We start from the raw sequence: 20,183 nt of genomic DNA on the forward strand, positions 1-20,183 counted from the left end.
TTGTTTCAAGTCCCATGCAAGTATATAGGACTTCTGGTACCTTACACCACAAACTCCGCTCTGCATCTCCTGGTGAATGCGTCAGTCCGGCAAGCCACACCCTCCCCACATGCCACGCCACATCTTACAAAGATACACCCACCCTTTAAGCTACACCCTTTTTATTTTCAGCTTACCACAACGCAGCCCCACCTGAGCACGGGATATGAGGATTAGAAATGAGCATTAGATATGAGGGTGGGATATGGGGTAGGGATATGGGGTCGGGATATGGGGACGGGATATGAGGTCGGGAAATGGGGGACGGGATATGGGGACGGGATATGAGGTTGAGATATATGAGGAGGGGATTTGGGGTCGAGATTTAAGGACAGGATATGAGGACAAAATCTTCCTCCTATGTCACTTTTCCTCCCCCACGAGGATAAGGAAGGAAAAAATGTGCAGCGCCGGGTACTAGTTTTTAATATTTTAAAGAAATGCTCAACATTTTTTTGTCTTCTTTTTTTGTATTTTGTACACCCCTACCCCTTAATTCCCTGGTTGAACTTGATGGACATATGTCTTTTTTCGACCGTACTAACTATGTAACTATGTAACTATTTCAAACAATACTGTGCATTTGAAACAAGTACTCAGTTTGATATATGCTTTTATTTGTCATGTGCTCTGGTACTTTCATCTTTTTCTGTTTTATGTATGTTTCATAAAATGCTTGGAAAATAAACAATCTGATTTAAAAAACAAAACAAAAACAAAGTGAAGGCCCAGAATACTGTGTTTGAACCCAGCCTTAAATTTGCTTGGCATTAGAGCCCCCACCCAGTTTTAAAACAAAAGAAAGAAAGATGGTGTGAATAGCAAAAGTGAAAGAAAGTTTAACATTTTTGTACAAATCACCCCATATTTGTTTTGCTGTATTCATTCCATTCAGATTGGAAGACCAGACTAGTTATAAGCAGCCACCACTAGATGGTGCCTGGTGCATGTGCATTAAAGCAGTAACAATTATAGCAGCCTAAAAATATTTTAGAGCTCTTAGGAAGATAATTTATCATTCGTTTAATTCTTTTATTTTGGGGTGTTAAAAGGTCAAATTTTTGCGCAATTGGTGATTTTTTGTGACTATTTAGACACTTTCAAGAAAACAATTAAACTGTAGTGTGGCATGATTAGCTCTTTGCAGTGGTCAGGGATTTATTGACTGCAACATTATAACATTAATGCAAAATTGTGCAAACTCTCAAATTTTTTGCAATCTCATACCAGCCTGGACCACACTTCCAAACTTGCTTAGATTTAGACTATTTAGCTATCTATGAAGAACGTTCACTTTTTGATATTTGAGGGAAGTATGCATCCTCTCAGGCAAAAAGGAGTGAAAAAAACAAAACAAGAAACTAGATTTATTCCACCATTTAACTGTTTGCCAACTGAGTGTTCTTTCTTTATATTAATTTATCCAGCTTCCCCCGCTGTAAGATCAGATTGTATGTAACTCCCTTAGGACATTGTTTATTTATTTATTTTTGCACTTTTGTTTTTTCCACCTCACCTTCTAAAAATCATAACTCTTTTAATTTTCCACCTACAGACCCATATGAGGGCTTGCTTTTTGTGCCACCAATTTTAGTTAGTAATGACATCAAGAATTTCACGTCAAAATCTATGGTGAAACAAAAAAAAAACATTTAGGGGGAAAAATTGCAAAAAGCACACACCATTTTGTTACTTTTGGGGCTTTCGATTTACAGATTTACTGACTTTTCACTGACTTTTCGGTAAGAATGAACGATTAAAATACGATTAAAATTATATCCAACTTATATAGGCTTTGTTTTACTACTTTTAAAAAATTATAACTTTTTTGTATGACAATTTGCATGTTTAAAATGTCCTCTTCTGACCACTATCATTTTTTTTCTGTATACGAGGCTGTATGAGGGCTCATTTTTTGCTCTGTGATCTCTATTTTTTATTGGTACCATTGTTATTTTGATCGCTTTTTATAAATTTTTTGTGTACACAAAGTGCCCTAAAATACGCAATTTTGGACTTTGGTATTTTTTATGTATACGCAATTGACCGTGTGGTTTAATTAGCATTATCTTTTTAGAGTTTGGACATTTACGCACATGGCGATACCACATATGTTTATGTTTATATTTGTTTACATTTTTTCTTAATTAGGAAAAGGGGGTGATTCAAACTTTTATTAGGGAAGGGGTTAAATCACATTTATTAACTTTTTTTTTCTTTTTTTGACACAATTTTAAAGTCCCCATAGGGGACAATTACATGTAATCTTCAGATTGAAGACACTGTTCAATGCTTTGCCATAGCATAGAATTTCAGTGTTATCTGGGCTGCTGAGGCTTCCTGGAGCATCGAGCCACCAATCAGATGACTAGGAGGCAGGTAAGGGCCCTCCCGCTATCCTCTCAGCTGATCGGGACATCGCATTATCACTGCTTTGCTCCTGATCAGCTCTGCTGAGTTTCCTTGGATGTTTGTTTTAACATTTTAGATGCCTAAGGCGTCTAAGTGGTTAATGCTTGACATCACCCCAATCATTGATGTCCGGCATTAGCCACTAGTCCTGAGCTCCGGAGCCCGCGTTATAGAAGGGGAGCGGGACAAGGGCGTACAGGTACGCCCTTGGTCCTTAAGTGGTTAATTTTTTTATTTTTTTTTCCCTTTTAAAGCGGTTGTCATACCATTACCATTTATCCTTTTTTCACAATCCACAAGGATCCAAAGTCTCCTGTAGGAATGGAGCTGCGGTAATGCGTGTGCCATCAGGGACTACCGACTTTACTGTACTTGGATCTTTGGCAGTATCCCCGCTTTAAATTCACTGGAGGAAACTTAGCAAATCTTGTGCATCATATGGTTTCATTAAAAAAAAACAAAAAAAAAAACAAAGGCATCTGAAAAATGAAAGCTGGGATCTGTTTGGTTGCTATGGGCAATTGCACCACTGTTCCTTTGCACAAGGTTCAATAAATCTCCCTAACTGTTTTTTCAACTTTGGAGTATATCTCAAAGACAAATACAGTTTTGTCTGGATGATAGGCTGGGATCACACTGCATTTATCTAGTCCATCAGTGCTATACACTGGCATCCTGTCAGAAAAGTTATACCTCCTAGAGGATGCAGTCATTTTTTTTTTTTTTTTTTTTTTTTTTTACAATTTCATTTTTTCCTCCTCAACTTCTAATAATCATTACTCTTTTTAGTTTTCCACCAACATATGAGGCCCATATAAGGGCTTGTTTTTTGGGCCACCAATTGTACTTGTAAGGACATCAATCATTTCACCACAAAATCTATGGCATAACCAAAAAATAATTATTTGTTTGGCAAAATTGAAAAGAAAACGCCATTTTGTAACTTTTGGGGGCTGCCATTTCTATGAACTGCATTTTTCTGTAAAAATGACACATTATCTTTATTCTGTAGGTCCATTCAGATACAATGATACCTAATTTCTATAGGTTTTATTTTGTTTCACTTTACAATACGTTCACACGTGCATATTTTTGCTGCAGATCTGCTGCAGATTTCCTTTAGCAGATTTTGCAGCAAAAATATGCACACCTGAACGTACCCATAAAAAATTATAACTGTTTGTATGATAATTTGTATGTTTAAAATTTTTCTCTTCTAAGGCCTCTTTCACACTATGAAATTTTTCCGTTTAGGAACTTCCGTCAGAAGTTCCGTCACTATATCGGGGAAAACCGGTCGTTACAAAACCCCTGACGGCCGTGCATTACTGCATACAATAATTTTTCCGCCACGATGTCCCGTCACTGTATAACGTCCGTAATGAATTACGGGCATATACGGGTGCAAATGGGCAGTTACAAAACCCCATAGGCTGCAATGCGATTTAGTCACGGCCGGGTTTTTTTAACGACCGGTTTTCCCCGATATAGTGACGGAACTTCTGACGGCTGGGTTCAAACAGAATTTCCGAGTGAAATTTCAAAGCGTGCAGCATAATTCCATTGCTGACAATGGGATTCTGTTGCACACTGCACACTATATGGAATATCACACTCATTCTTTAGGCGGAATCCGCTCTGCGGACAATGCTGTCTATGGGGACCGCAATGTCCACACGGTCTTAGGGTCGACTGATTCAGTCAGCCCTGGGTACACTCAGAGTTTCTGGACAGAATCTTTCAGTCTGGAGCTTTCTGATCCTAGCCTTAGGGTTGTGAAACTCAAATATTAATATATTAATTATATAAAAAAAGTAAGAATCTAAAAAAAACGCAATTATACTGTATGAGTTGAGTTGCTATGTAGGATGTGCATAAAAGTAACAGAATCCAGAAATAACTGTCATGAGGTGCTGGATTATCAATTGACCATAGAAAACTGGAGAAAGTTCTTGTGAGATGGTCATTGTGGGAACCAATAAAGCATAGATTTTAATTGTATGCAGAGATGTTAGTGTTATGTGCAACTCTGCAGAAGGTGTGCTTTATTTCACTATTCTGGATATTTCACTCCAATAGCATAACCCTAGTTAGCCCTAGTCAGTTAGCCCTAGCAGTTTACATATTCTCTTTCCCCAATGAGCCTTTTGCCTAATTTGGGGAAATGCGTCAGCTAAGGACAACTAGGTTGACTTTTTGAGGTCATGGTTAGAGTCATATATCCAATACACTGTGTCCTTGTCTAGTTGGCTACTTTATTTGCCTAAAGAGAAATGGACACTTTAGTTACCCACACTAAACCTAATAAACAGGGTTATAGTGCGGGTCAACCTGTTATAAAAAAAAAAGGTTCAGCTCACCCTGATTGGTGGTCTGGTTCTGGAGATCCAGGCTGTATACATTCACCATTACTAATATCCCCTGCACAATGGTGATGGAAGACGGTATGTAGAGCTTCCTGGCCTCTGTCCCCTTTTGTTCTTCTTTTCACGACCTACGTTGCGTTCGTATAAACGAAGGGTGTATGAATATTTGAAGTGGGTGCTCATATGAGAGCAAAAGAGGAAGGAGACATGGAAGTTCTGTATACTAGCTCCCGCCTCCATTGCACAGGGGAAATCAGCAATGGTAAATCTTTGCAGCCTGGACCGGTCCACAGATCGGGGTGAGTTATAGCTCTTTTTAATCCGGTTCACCTGCACTTTAACCCTGTTTCTTAAGTGCGGGTGAACAAGGTGTCAGTTTCCCTTTAAGTTATAATGTGACACAGAGTAACCAGGAATAAAATATTCTTTTCACAAGTACTCCTTTTTTTCCCATGCTGTTTGCTTTGTAAACCTGCAATATAAATATGAATTAAAATAGTGCAGCTCCCTCATTCTAGCAAAAAACAATAGTGCAGGTGCTACTATTTATCCTCTGCTAGGAGGTTGGAGCCAGGCTGCAATTGGCAGACATGGCATTTTACACATTCACCGCTGAGGGGAGGGTATGACATAATTTAAATTTGTAGAATTTACTTATGCCATCATGTAAATTACAAGAATATTATAATCAATACATTAATATTTCTTGTTTTCCTTTTACAGCGTATGTCCAGCCAGGCAGCCTCAGATGCCGAGGTTCTGCTGGCAAAAAATGGCTGTGCAGGAGTGATCACTTTGAATAGGCCAAAGGCTTTGAATGCATTGAATCATAATATGACCCGGCTCATCTACCATCAGCTTAAAGTGAGTAGAAGTGTTTGAGCATACAGAATTACATTATACCTCAAACACAGTTACATGTGCAGTAAATACTTTTTATTATTACAAGCAACTTGATGTAGCTGAAAAAGCTCCACCTCAGGAAAATGAAAATTTGCATGTGGCAGTACAGTATAGTCCGTTCTTATTATTCTGTTCCTGATTTATAGTGATGAATGGAACGGCAAGAACGAAACTTTTGTGTCCAGAAAGTTTCACAACAACAAAACCTTTGTAGCTTAATTGAAAGCTGGTAACATAGCAAAATTCATATATATTAGTCAAACAGTCTTATGATGTTACATTATTTCTGTGATGTAGAAGTTTAATAAAATGCAGTCTTATCAGCGGTAATAGGTAGAGCAGTTCCCATGCACCAGCGCCCCTGCCGCTATGTGCTGATGGTTAGTACTATATCCTGGTTGATGAGATAATGAAACCCCTTCCCAACCCTTGATGTATCTGTACAATTTGGGTTGGGTGAGTGGAACATGGTATGGGCCTACAAGTTGGGTCTACATCATGACCAGCAGTTGTCAGCAGCGGATATCTGCCAGTAATAAGACATCGGAGATCGCTCCAGTGTCCATCATTTAAATGTTTAAATGTCATGATCAATAGTATTGATGGCATTTAAACATTAGACAGAATCTGACAGCTAGTTTACCCGCACTAAACCCAGTATACTGGCTATAGTTTGGGTGAGCAGCTGTAAAATAAAGGGTTATTCACTGAAATCTGTGCTTTCTGTGCAAAGTTATGCTTGTCAACAGCTTCATTCCTAATGTGCCCCAGTGTGCATTGGAGGTGGTGAGCAGGCTGGCTGAGCTTCCTTGATTCCTCCATAATACCCTGTCTGGCCCGCTCCCTTCATTCATATGCTAATGAAGTGAACCCACAACCTTTTTTAAAGGCAGTCCAACAATAGAAAAAAAAAGTATGCAATCATGGGTATCATTTTATTTGTTTTAACCCACATCAGGGGGGCTGTTGCATTATCGGCATAATGGCAAGGTTATTGCTGATACCGATAACGTCCAAAATCGTGAATATTGGCCGATAGTATCGGCCAAACCGATAATCGGTCGATCCCTAGTGTCTTATAATTACATAAGTAACAGTATATTAAATATTTAGTTTGGTGGTGGCGTGGTCTGCATGGCCGACTAAGCAGACATGCCTGTAGTGTGCTCCTGCCATCCTGTCAGTGAATCCTTGAGATATCCCTACCATCCTGTGTTTTTTGCGAGTGATACCCTCCACTGCTGGACCCTGGTGTCTTGGGGCTCCCTCCTGTTCCTGAATCTGGTGCTACGGAGGTGTTTGTGGACTGCCTGCGGCTCCTATGTAGGGTAGGCCCTGAAGCCTTGGCCTTTCCTGTGCCTCCCATGCCCGGGCGGCAGCCCCCTGCTCTCCTGCTGAGGCGGTGCTACTTCTTACCTACTCTTCGGTCCCTCCGCTGGGGCAATGATCTCCTCCGGTGCCCGGATGCTGTGGTGCAATCTCCCCGGGGTCTGCTGCTACATCCGCCATCTTGAGGACAGTGGAACGCCTTTGCTGCGGCTGCTGATCTACTCCGTGGGGGAGCCTGCTCTTTCTCAGGCGTGGAAGAGGGGGGGATCCCCTCTTTGCCTGTTTAACCTTCTACTTGCTGGAGCTCCTATTCTGTGCCCTCCTGCTGGACTCTTGGCTCTGCAAATTGGTCATCTGCACCTGACTGATTTACTGTGCCTGTAAATTTTTATTAAAATTAAATTTTAAACATAACATAATTACAAAAATAAACATATCATATCTGACAGAACATAACAATATAATGAATCATAAAACCAACACCATAGCATAAAATACAACACCGGTTCACCCCAAACTCATTCCTCCACACAAACAAACAAATATATACAGTATTTACAAGACATTTTGCTATAATACCCATAAAATATTAAAACATTATATACACTAATAATAAATGTGAATTTCCTGGCCCAGTTGCAATATCAAAACCAAATAATTATGCAAAACCCAATACCGAAATTAGTAAAAATAATAATATACCAAAATAATACAAGCCAAGACAAACGAAATAACACACAGACCTCATTCTCTGGTTGAACTTGATGGACGTATGTCTTTTTTCAACCGTACTGACTATGTAACTATATAACACCACTTTTTTTTTTTTTGGCTCTGAGTTGTCCCGCATCCCATGCCCCCAGTACATGTTACCAGATGTCCATGAACCAGTCCAGGATTTTCTGTGTATATGTATGTGTATATATATATATATATATATATATATATATATATATTAGGGATCGACCGATTATCGGCATGGCCGATATTATCGGCCGATAATCACGATTTTGGGCATCATCGGTATCGGCAATTACCTTGCCGATAAGCCGATAATGCCTCGCCCCCCGCACCGCCCCCACCGCACCGCGACCGCCACCCCCCTGACCCGCCGCACCGCACCCCCGACCCACCGCGTTGCACCCCCCACCGTGATGCTGGGCGGTATACCGGTATGAATTTTTGCCCATACCGCTATACCGGTAAGGCCCCTCCCCCACCCTCCGAGTCAATAAAAAAAATTAAACTTACCTGTAATGGGGGTGGTCCGGGCCATCCATCGTTCCTGTAGTGTCCGGGGGCGTTCCGAGTGAAGAGTGAACCAGTCCAGGCTGTCCTTCTTCTCCGGCGGTCATCTTCTCCACTCTAGGCAGGCTCCGGCCTAGTAGCTGAATAGACGCTGCTACGCCGTGACGTCAGGTGCGTCGCTGCGCACGGGCGTCACTGCGCAGCGGCGTCTATGCCCCGTACTAGGCCGGAGCCTGCCCGGAGTGGAGAAGATGACCGCCGGAGAAGGACAGCCCGGACCGCCCCCGGACACTACAGCAAGGATGGATGGATGGCCCGGACCACACTGACAGGTAGGGGGAGAGAAGCGGGTGGCGGCGGCGGCCTATGGCCCCGCAAAAGCCACTGCAGATCATTGATTTAAAGCGCCCGCTTTAAATCAATGATCTGCAGCGGTGTCGCAGGGGGTTAAATAGCCGATAAACGGCCCTAACCTGCACCGATTATCGGTATCGGCCCTAAAAAAACAATATCGGTCGATCCCTAATATATATATATATATATATATATATTGTATACACACACTGCTCAAAAAAAATAAAGGGAACACTGAAACAACACAATGTAACACCAAATCACACTTCTGTGAAATCACACCGTCCACTCAGGAAGCAACACTGATTAACAATCAATTTCACATGCTGATGTGCAAATGGAACAGACAATAGGTGGACATTTATTGGCAATTAGCAAGACACCCCGATAAAGGAGTGGTTCTGCAGGTGGTGACAACAGACCACTTCTCAGTTCCTATGGTTCCTGGCTGATGTTTTGGTCACTTTTGAATGCTGGCGGTGCTTTCACTCTAGTGGTAGCATGAGACGGAGTCTACAACCCACACAAGTGGCTCAGGTAGTGCATCCAGGATGGCACATCAATGCGAGCTGTGGCAAGAAGGTTTGCTGTGTCTGTCATCGTAGTGTCCAGAGCATGGAGGTGCTACCAGGAGACAGGCCATAATATCAGGAGACATGGAGGAGGCAACAACCCAGCAGCAAGACCGCTACCTCTGCCTTTGTGCAAGGAGGAGCACTGCCAGAGCCCTGCAAAATGACCTCCAGCAGGCCACAAATGTGCATGTCTCTACTCAAACGGTGAGAAACAGACTCCATGAGGGTGGTATGAGGGCCTGACTTCCACAGATGGGGGTTGTGCTTGCAGCCCAACACCGTGCAGGATGTTTGGCATTTGCCAGAGAACACCAAGATTGGCAAATTCGCCACTGGCGCCCTGTGCTCTTTACAGCTGAAAGCAGGTTCACACTGAGCACATATGACAGACGTGACAGAGTCTGGAGATGCCGCTGAGAATGTTCTGCTGCCTACAACATGCTCCAGCATGACCAGTTTGACGGTGGGTCAGTAATGGCGTGGGGTGGCATTTCTTTGGGGGCCGCACAGCCCTCTGTGCTTGCCAGAGGTAGCCTGACTGCTATTAGGTACCGAGATGAGATCCTCAGACCCCTTGTGAGCCCATATGCTCGTGTGGTTGGCCCTGGGTTCCTCCTAATGCAAGACAATTCTAGACCTCATGTGGCTGAAGTTTGTTAGCAGTTACTGCAACAGGAAGGCATTAACCCCTTAAGGACTCAGGATTTTTCCGTTTTTGAACTTTCGTTTTTTCCTCCTTACCTTTTAAAAATCATAACCCTTACAATTTTCCACCTAAAACTCCATATTATGGCTTATTTTTTGCGTCGCCAATTCTACTTTGCAGTGACATTAGTCATTTTACCCAAAAATGCACGGCGAAACGGAAAAAAAAATCATTGTGCGACAAAATCGAAGAAAAAACGCCATTTTGTAACTTTGGGGGCATCCGTTTCTACTCAGTGCATATTTCGATAAAAATTACACCGTATCATTATTCTGTAGGTCCATACGGTTAAAATGATACCCTACTTATATAGGTTTGATTTTGTCACACTTCTGGAAAAAATCATAACTACATGCAGAAAAATGTATACGTTTAAAAATGTCATCTTCTGACCCCTATAACTTTATTTTTTCACGTACAGGGCGATATGAGGACTCATTTTTTGCACCATGATCTGAAGTTTTTATCGGTATGATTTTTGTTATGATCGGACTTTTTGATCACTTTTTATTCATTTTTTAATGGTATAAAAAGTGACCAAAAATGCGCTCTTTTGGACTTTGGAATTTTTTTGCGGGTACGCCATTGACCGTGCGGGTTAATTAATGATATATTTTTATAGTTCGGACATTTACACACGCGGCGATACCACATAGGTTTATTTTATATTTTTTTACACTGTTTTATTTTTTTTTTTATGGGAAAAGGGGGGTGATTCAAACTTTTATTAGGGAAGGGGTTAAATGACCTTTATTAACACTTTTTTTTTTACATTTTTTTTTTTTTGCAGTGTTATGCAGTGTAAAAGATCACTGCACACACTGATCTTTTACACAGATCACAGGCGTGTATTAACACGCCTGTGATCAGTGTTATCGGCGCTTGACTGCTCCTGCCTGGATCTCAGGCACGGAGCAGTCATTCGCCGATCTGACACCGAGGAGGCAGGTAAGGGCCCTCCCGGTGTCCTGTCAGCTGTTCGGGACGCCGCGATTTCACCGCGGCGGTCCTGAACAGCCCCACTGAGCAGCCGGGTCACTTTCACGTTCACTTTAGAAGCGGCGGTCAGCTTTGACAGCCGCTTCTAAAGGGTTAATACCGCACATCGCCGCGATCGGCGGTGTGTGGTATTAGCCTCGGGTCCCGGCCGTTGATGAGCACCGGGACCGACGCGATATGATGTGGGATCGCGGCGCGACGTAAATATCCTGCATCGTTAAGGGGTTAATGCTATGGACTGGCCTGCCCTTTCCCCAGACCTGAATCCGATTGAGCCCATCTGGGACATCATTTCTCACTCTATCCACTGATGCCACGTTGCACCACAGACTGTCCAGGAATTGGCAGATGCTTTAGTCCAGGTCTGGGAGGACATCCCTCAGGAGACCATCCGCCACTTCATCAGGAGAATGCCCAGGCATTGTAGGGAGGTCATACGGGCATGTGGAGGCCACACACACACACACACACTACTGAGCCTCATTTTGACTTGTTTTAAGGACATTTACATCAAAGTTGGATCAGCCTTTAGTATGGTTTTCCATTTTGATTTTGAGTGTGACTCCGTATCCAGACCTCCATGGGTTTGATTTCCTTTGATAATTGTTGTGTGATTTTGTTGTCCATACATTCAACTATGTAAAGACGAAAGTATTTCATACGATTAGTTGATTCATTCAAATCTAGGATGTGTCGATGGCTTAATGTGCGGCCTTAATCTGTGAGTGACTACCGCTGTACTAATTTCACACCAGGCCAGGTTGGTATGGGTTCTCTCCTCGGTACCCCGGGGGAGTTCTGTTTATTGTAGGAAGTAAATTTTGGTTTTTACAAACTGAGAAAAAGGGGAGGGTGAAAGGTAAAATTATGCATCGTTCTATATGCTGATTGGTCATTTGAGCGTGACGTAGCATAAGTCATTATCTTGCAAGTCCTCTTAGCTTAAAGGATAGGGGATAAGATGCCTGATCGCGGGAGTCCCACAGCTGGGGACCCCCGGGATCATGCACGTGGCACCCCATTTGTAATCAGTCCCCGGAGCGTGTTTGCTCCGGGACTGATCACGGTCGACCGCAGGGCCGGCGGCGTGTGACGTCACGCCCCCGTGTGACGTCATGCTCGGCCCCTCAATGCAAGCCTACAGGAGGGGGCGTGATAGCTATCACGCCCCCTCCCGTAGGCTTGCATTGAGGGGCGGAGCGTGACGTCACACGGGGCCGGGGGCGTGACGTCACACGCCGCCGGCCGTGACGTCACACGCCGCCGGCCCTGCGGTCGACCGTAATCAGTCCTGGAGCGAACACGCTCCGGGGACTGATTACAAACGGGGGGCCGCGTGCATGATTCAGGGGGTCCCCAGCGACTGGACTCCCGCGATCAGGCATCTTATCCCCTATCCTTAGGATAGAGGATGAGATGTGTAAGCACCGGAGTACCCCTTTAAGATTTCAGCATCTTTCCACAAAGTCCAATGTTTAGACGTCTTGTATCCATAGTCTCCATCTCAAGGCTCTAGTCTTAGTTACAGGCAAAGCGATAAGAGGAAATGTTCTGCATTTAGCATTCTGATGTATCTGGGTTAAAGGGTAAGGTACCTTAACCCGGAGACCTTTGGTGCAGTTCCTGACACTGGTCCCTCTGTAACTGGACGCTGGCTCCCCCTGCCCCCACTGACCTAGTTCAGGGGGCAGGTGTTGGGGTTCTCCGCTTATCGTTAATACCAGGAAACAAACTCTCCTTCTGGGGAAAGGAAAGTCGCTCCTGGGAGACAGAATGATCTGTCTCCAAACCGAGCACAGCAAACACTCACAGCAAACCCAACAGGAAGATGCTCCCTCTAGTGGTCAGACTCCAGAGCTGTACTCTCTAGTCTGCTGTTGTGCCTGTAGCTACCTCCTGTGTGATATAAGTGAAGCTGCCTCTCTCCCTGGGGTGCTTACCCCTGAAGCCCTGGGCTACCCCCCTCCCGGACTGTCTGCTGTTGGGGGCTGCTGTACCCCTTAGGGTGCCTTGGTCCTATCACTCCAGCCTGCTGCCCTCTGTACCCCCCCCCCCTTGCTTGCTGAATTATGTGGGTGGTACTCCACAGAAGCGTGCCTACTTATATCCTGTGCTACCTGTGCCATCTTTACCTGTGTGCAGTGGGATTTTTCTATTACAATATATATAACAAGTGAAAAATAAACAAGGATGGCGCTGGTTCCTGGCAGTAGGGGGTTGGAGCGTCCTCCACCATGAGGAATAAAATGGTGTTGCAACAGGAGGTGGCGGCAAAACTGGAATGGTTCACCTTGAGGAATCCCTTACCTGATTCCCCTGACCGCAGGGCTGCTCCTCTTCCAATTTCTGATATTGGGGTTCCGTTGAATACCTTGGAGAAGACTATGATGCTTTCCTACAAAATTCAATCACGGATTCTCATGTTTCTCTATCTAGCACTTCACCTGTGTTATCTGCTCCAGTGGTGGCTGCCGCTTCACCTTGCCATCCTGCTGAACCCACTTTGGCTGCTGTGTTTGCTGAAATACAGCAGTGTAACCTGACTCTCTCTCAACTGACTGCTCAAGGGAGAATGGTGCAGTCCGACATCTCCCTCATTCATCACGATCTCCAAAAAGTGACTGATCGCACCTCTGCTGCGGAGGGAAGGATTAGGGATGTGGAAGATGCAGTTGTCCCTTTAGTTAGGGACACTACCAGACATGGTCAAGACATTGTCTTGCTTAAAGCTAAAGTGGATGAGCTTGAATATAGATTATGCCGCAATAATGTGCGTATTGTGGGACTACCAAAAAAATGTAGAAGCTGCTATCCTACGGAATATGTGGAGACCTGGCTACAAAATGTGTTTGGCGCTGATAATCTGACCCCTTTCTTTGCTGTCGAGTGGGCTCATCGGGTCCCTACCAGACCATTTCCCACCAGGGAGCCCACCCTGCTCTATGCTTGTGAAACTTCTCCACTACCGAGATCAGGACTTAATTCTACATCTGGCTAGGGAGAAACAGCCTATCATTGTGGATGATCATGTTATTTCCTTTTTTCCTGGCTTCTCAGCAGAAAAAACGTGCTTCAATTATTGATGTAAAGAGGCGGCTGCGTTCCTTGGATGTCCAGTACTCTATGCTGTATCCTGCGAGACTCAGTGTTGTCGCCATGGGTACCAGACACTTCTTCGAGCGGGTGGATGCGGCTATCCGTTGGCTAGACTCTCATGAATCGCAATTGCGTCAAAGGGCTCGTAGGGGTTCTCCAGGTCCTGCCCTGGACTGAACTGTTCCTATGGTTCTGAATACACATTGCATGATAATTGATGCTTTTGTTCTATGGCCCTGTTGACAGTTTTATTTTACTTATTTTTTCACTCTTGTGGAGGGGCGTGTAGCCTAAAGTGGGTGTTACTGATTGTTTCATGCCTTTAGTTTTTTGTGGGGGAGGGTAGTAGTCTTTATATGTGGTATTCATTTCATTTATATATGTGGGATATGTTACATATTGTTTACTTGCAGGAGTCTGCATACTGCTCATCTGATTATGTTTGATTGGCTGATTTCGTTCTTGCTGTATGCTCCCACTCTGGTCTCTTCATTCTGTCCAGATGGCTGTTTTGTTTTTGATTGTATCAGAGTGTGCTAACGACTAATAGCGCCCCCTGGTGCCGCATGCCACGGTGTTCTGTGTGGCTTTGTTTGTTTTCTGTTTTGGGGTGTTTGTTTGCTTTCCGTTCCGTCTCTTCCCTCTTTTATGTGAGTTGCTAGTCTACTGTAACTGTAAGTGTGTAAGCTGTGGCCTTGTGGTTCTTTTATGGTTCTCCCTATGTAATGGCGGTATTTGATTTTGTGGGGTGGAATGTTAGAGGGCTGGGGGATGTGTCTAAATGGTATGCAGTTTTTAACTCTGTGAGTCAGTTCCAACCTGCTATACTATGTCTTACCGAGATCCATTTGACAGCAAAATCTACTGCTGTCCTCCATAGAGCTTGGGTCGGTCATTCATTCCATTCTACTTTCTCCTCCCATGTTCGAGGAGTTAGTATTTTTGTTCATAAGTCCATCCCATTTAAAACGGTTTCTTCCGTTACTGATCTGAATGGGCGGTTTATCTGTCTGTTGTGTGAATTGTCTCACCGACTGCTCATTCTTGTGGGCCTTTATATTCCCCCTCCATATATGTGGGTGCTGTGTTACATTGTGTTCTCTCTTTAGTTTCTGGGTTTCCTGTAGCACCTTTGCTCATTTGTGGGGACTTTAATCAGGTTTTGGATGCCTCCGTTGACAGGTTTTGGGATCTACAGGCCCCTCCCTCCTCTAGACCTACTGGGCTTGCTCAACTACTGAGTGAGGTTGAGTTAATAGATTTGTGGCGTCATCACAATCCTATCACTAAACAATTCTGCTGCTATTCTACCATGCACGGGACTCTTTCCAGGATAGACATGGCTGTTTGGGACGTTGATATGGCAGGTATGGTGAGGGAGATTGAATCCTTAGCGAGAGGTCTCTCTGATCATTCCCCCATCCGATTAAAGTTACAATTAGTTTGGGATGCTGGGGAGGAGCGCCCGCTGTGAAGGCTGAATCCGTTCTTGCTGCAACTGCTGACTATGGTGGAGATTGTGTGTTTGGAACTTAGACACTATATAGACATTAATGCTTGTTCGGTTTCGGTCTCCGTGGTCTGGGACTCTCGAAAGGCGTTCTTCTGTGGCCTGTTGACACGGGATATTAGTATACACAAATCTTTTACTAGAGAGAGAGAGGGGAGAAATTGCGGCAGGCGGTAGTTGGTGCTGAGAGTGCTTATGTCTTGGCTCCTTCTCCTGAGAGTGCCTGGTTGCAGGCTCAGGGTGCCTATACTAGGTATTTGGAGGATGCTGCAGATGTTTCTTTACCAAACAAACATATTTTGAATGTGGTGAGGGTACAGGGAAACTATTGGCTTCTATTGTTCATGCTCAACAAGGGATGACATGCATTGGTTGCCTGAGGGATAATCGGGGGAGGGAGGTCACTGAGAATGGTGATATCTTGCAGGTAATGTTGGATTTTTATAGGGATGCATACTCATCCAAGACTACCTGCTCTGAGGTTGAATTGGATGAGTATGCATCCTATAAAAATCCAAGAGGCTTATGTGGGTAAAGTGTCTTTGCCCTTTCTTTCACCATAACAGAGGGACGAGTTGGACTCGCCCATCTCTCTGGAGGAACTGGAGCTGGCTTTGAAGGATGCGGCCAATAAGAAATCTCCCGGCCTGAATGTTCTACCAAGTGAGGTCTATAAACAATTTCAGAGGGTTGTTTTGCCTCAGCTGTAGTGGGTAGTCAAGACAGCGGTATTGGAGGGCTACTTACCCAGATCCATGATGAAGGCCGTAGTAGTTCCCCTTCCTCAACCTGATAAGGACCCGGGCTCTTATAGGTCTAGTTCTCTATTATGTGCTGATGTGAAGCTGCTGGCTCGGGTGCTTGCTAACAGATTGGCTGGAGTGGTCCTATCGTTAGTCCACGTGGATCAGACTGGCTTTATGCCGTGTATGTCTATGGTGGACAAAATCCGTAGGGCATATCTTAACTTGCAAATGACTCAGGAGGGGAAGGGGGCTCATTCTATTTTTTCACTGGATGCTGCCAAGGCATTTGATAGCGTTGAGTGGAACTATCTATGGCGAGTGACGAGCTCCATGGGCTTTGGAAATAGATTTCTTACTTATGTCAAATGTCTATATCAGCATCCCGTTGCCCGCCTTCACATGAATGGCCAGTTGTCGCTGCCATTTGAGTTGCAGAGGGGCACCCAGGGGTTCCCCCTGTCGCCTCTGCTCTTCACCATTGCTATTGAACCCTTAGCATGTCTTCTCTGGTCATCTACTGAAATGGTGGGATTCCAGTATGGGTGCATTGAGGAGAAGGTCACGCTTTATGCGGATGACATGTTGTTGTTTTTAGGGAATACCGCCCACTCCTTGGCTCCTGTTATGTTGCTCATAACTAGAGATGAGCGAATTTACAGTAAATTCGATTCGTCACAAACTTCTCGGCTCGGCAGTTGATGACTTTTCCTGCATAAATTAGTTCAGCTTTCAGGTGCTCCGGTGGGCTGGAAAAGGTGGATACAGTCCTAGGAGACTCTTTCCTAGGAATGTATCCACCTTTTCCAGCCCACCGGAGCACCTGAAGGCTGAACTAATTTGACGCAGGATAAGTCATCAACTGCCGAGCCGAGAAGTTTGTGACGAATCGAATTTACTGTAAGTTCGCTCATCTCTACTCATAACAGAGTTTGGTTCTTTTTCTGGCCTATTTATTAACTGGGAAAAATCTGTGCTTATGACCCTGATCCTCTGCCTGCTATCCCTCAGATAGCTGACTCTCAGTTGCAAGTGGTTAGTAGCTTTAAGTATTTAGGCATTTATATTACTCCCTCTCTTCATGATTTTATTCCTCGCAACCCGACCACTCTCCTGGAGAGGAGATCCCAAAAGGTGGCAGTTTGGTGCAAGCTTCCAATTTTGGCCGGACTAACTTGGCTAAAATGGTACTGATGCCGAAATTACAAATGACTCTGTTTTGCAAAACTCTCCAGTATGGATTGCAATGGCCCACTTCCAGAGAATTCAGAGTCTTTTTAGGAAATTGGTCTTGGGGGGGGGGGGGGGGGGTTAGGGTCAGCTAGGATTTGATTGGAGACGTTACAGAGGGGGAAATCTTTCGGGGGCCTTGCCCTTCCGAACCCTTGGCTAGACTTTCTTGCCTCAGAACTACATCAAATTAGAAGTTGGGTGACTGTTCCTACATTAGGCCCTGCAGGGAGGTTATTCATGGCCAAGCATGGGGGGGGCGGTTTGCCACAGCATATACTGGAAATTGGTTCCCTTACTAGACCTCCTGACTTCTCTCTGACCACCGTGCTCCTGTGCAAGCTTTAGGGTCACGCGCGTAAATTACTAGGCATTATGAGCTGCATTAAATTCACACCGTTGTGGCATAACACTGGCTTGCCTGATTTTTGTTCTTTTGTGGATGCTGGCTTTTGGGAGAGGAGGGGACTCTGTGCTTTGGGGCAACTGGCTGTTCAGGGTGTGGTTAGGACTTTTGGGGATTTACGTAGTTACGAAAAAGGAGTCTGCCGGGTTGATTTTGTGGCTTTATGGGGAGTTGTTGAGTTTCCATCACAAACGATTCCCCTTGACTGTTCTGGTAAGTGGGAAAGAGATCTTGGTGACCTCACTGAGGAGGAATGGTCTACGGTGTTAGCGCTCACTCCCTTTCTATCATTGTCTGAATCTAACAGGTTGTCTCAGCTATTTCTCAAAATAAAGTTTTATTTTTTTTCATGTCAAAACAATTGAAAATCCAAAAACATACAATAGAATATAAAGCAACAAAATTCAGAATTCAGGTATCAGTCAACGCATGTGGAACAGTCTCTCCACAACTGGTGGCACCACCCTGTCAAGTGAGCAGTGTTGAGCATAGTAGAATCCTACACAATGCAATGGCTATGGGGGAAGGAAAAGTCTCAGCTATTTCTATTGCATAGGGTATATAAGACTCCGGTATTCCTACAAAAGATTGGGGTTATGCCTGACTCTGCTTGTCCTCGCTGCGGCAGGTTGGAAGCCCATTTGGTGCATATGTTATAGGACTGTCCCCATTTGGCTACTTATTGGAATGATGCGCTGCTTCTTATTAGGACGGTTTATGGTGTGACATTGTCTCCTGTCCCTAAAGTATGCCTGCTAGGTCTCATTGGTTGCAGTCAGGAGCCCTCAGTGGCTGAAATAGGTATCTTGCGAGTTCTGTATCTAGCTCAAAAACTGATAGCACAGTATTGGATTAGGCCTACCCCTCCGGCAGTGGCTGTTCTCATTGCCTGTGTTATGTTCATGGTGCGGTTGGAAAAAGGAACTCACATCAAACTTTGAACATAAGTTTGATGGTATTTGGGGCCCCTGGGTGCGGAAGTTTGACCCTCCGAGGGATGTCTCTTAGACTTTTGTTTTGTCCCATCCATTCTAGTTTATATGTTGGTTGTGGTGTTTGGTGTGGGGCCTGTGTCTGTGTGACCATATTTGTCTCCGTAGTGGCTGTGTCATTGTAGTGTGTTTGTTCTATCTTTGTGAGTCCTCCTGCTTGAAGTTGTTTGGTGGCGAGGAAATTTGATTGGACACACTCAATGCTTTGTCTACCTTTTATAGATTTACTAGCTGAATACCCAGCATTGCCCAGTATTTCCTTCCTAATCCTTGTTGGGGAGGAAAATCAACAAAGGAGGAAGCTTTTGACTTCATATCCCGTCCTCATATGTTGTTGTCATATCCCAACCTCCTATCCCGTCCTCATACCCCAACCTCCTATCCTGACCTCCTATCCCGACCTCCTATCCGGTGCTCCTATCCCGACCTCCTATCCCGACCTCCTATCCCGACCTCCTATCCCGACCTCCTATCCCGACCTCCTATCCCGTCCTCCTCCTATCCCGTCCTCCTCCTATCCCGTCCTCCTCCTATCCCGTCCTCCTCCTATCCCGTCCTCCTCCTATCCCGTCCTCCTCCTATCCCGTCCTCCTCCTATCCCGTCCTCCTCCTATCCCGTCCTCCTCCTATCCCGTCCTCCTCCTATCCCGTCCTCCTATCCCGACCTCCTATCCCGACCTCCTATCCCGACCTCCTATCCCATCCTCCTTTCCAATCATCCTTCTTTCTCGTCCTCCTATCCCGTCCTCCTATCCCGACCTCCTATCCCGACCTCCTATCCCATCCTCCTTTCCAATCATCCTTCTTTCTCGTCCTCATATCTCAACCTCCTATCCCGTCCTCCTATCCCGTCCTCCTATCCCGTCCTCCTATCCCGTCCTCCTATCCCGTCCTCCTATCCCGTCCTCCTATCCCGTCCTCCTATCCCGTCCTCCTATCCCGTCCTCCTATCCCGTCCTCCTATCCCGTCCTCCTATCCCGTCCTCCTATCCCGTCCTCCTTTCTCGTCCTCATCTCCCGACCTCCTATGCTGTCCTCCTATCCCGTCCTCCTATCCCGTCCTCCTTTCTCATCCTCATATCCCGACCTCCTATCCCTTCCTCCTATGCCGACCTCCTATCCCGTCCTCCTTTCTCATGCTCCTATCCCGTCCTCCTATCCCGACCTCCTATCCCGACCTCCTATCCCGACCTCCTATCCCGTCCTCCTATCCCGTCCATCCCATCCTCCTATCCCATCCATCCCATCCTCCTATCTCGACCTCCCAGAAGCAAT

General features: G+C 45.0%; 1 protein-coding gene across 5 annotated transcripts in view; it reads left to right on the forward strand.

The window, feature by feature from the left end:
* The window catches only part of HIBCH (3-hydroxyisobutyryl-CoA hydrolase), a 392,003-nt gene that overhangs the window by 25,345 nt on the left and 346,475 nt on the right, over nt 1-20,183 (forward strand). For all 5 annotated transcript variants that reach the window (XM_056535961.1, XM_056535962.1, XM_056535964.1 and 2 more), the window contains one exon: nt 5,541-5,681. In XM_056535961.1, the coding sequence (XP_056391936.1) occupies nt 5,541-5,681 (141 nt within the window). The remainder of the gene's footprint in view (nt 1-5,540; nt 5,682-20,183) is intronic.

This window comes from Hyla sarda, chromosome 8 (genome assembly GCF_029499605.1).
Source record: "Hyla sarda isolate aHylSar1 chromosome 8, aHylSar1.hap1, whole genome shotgun sequence".
In the NCBI taxonomy this organism is placed as follows: Eukaryota; Metazoa; Chordata; class Amphibia; order Anura; family Hylidae; genus Hyla; species Hyla sarda.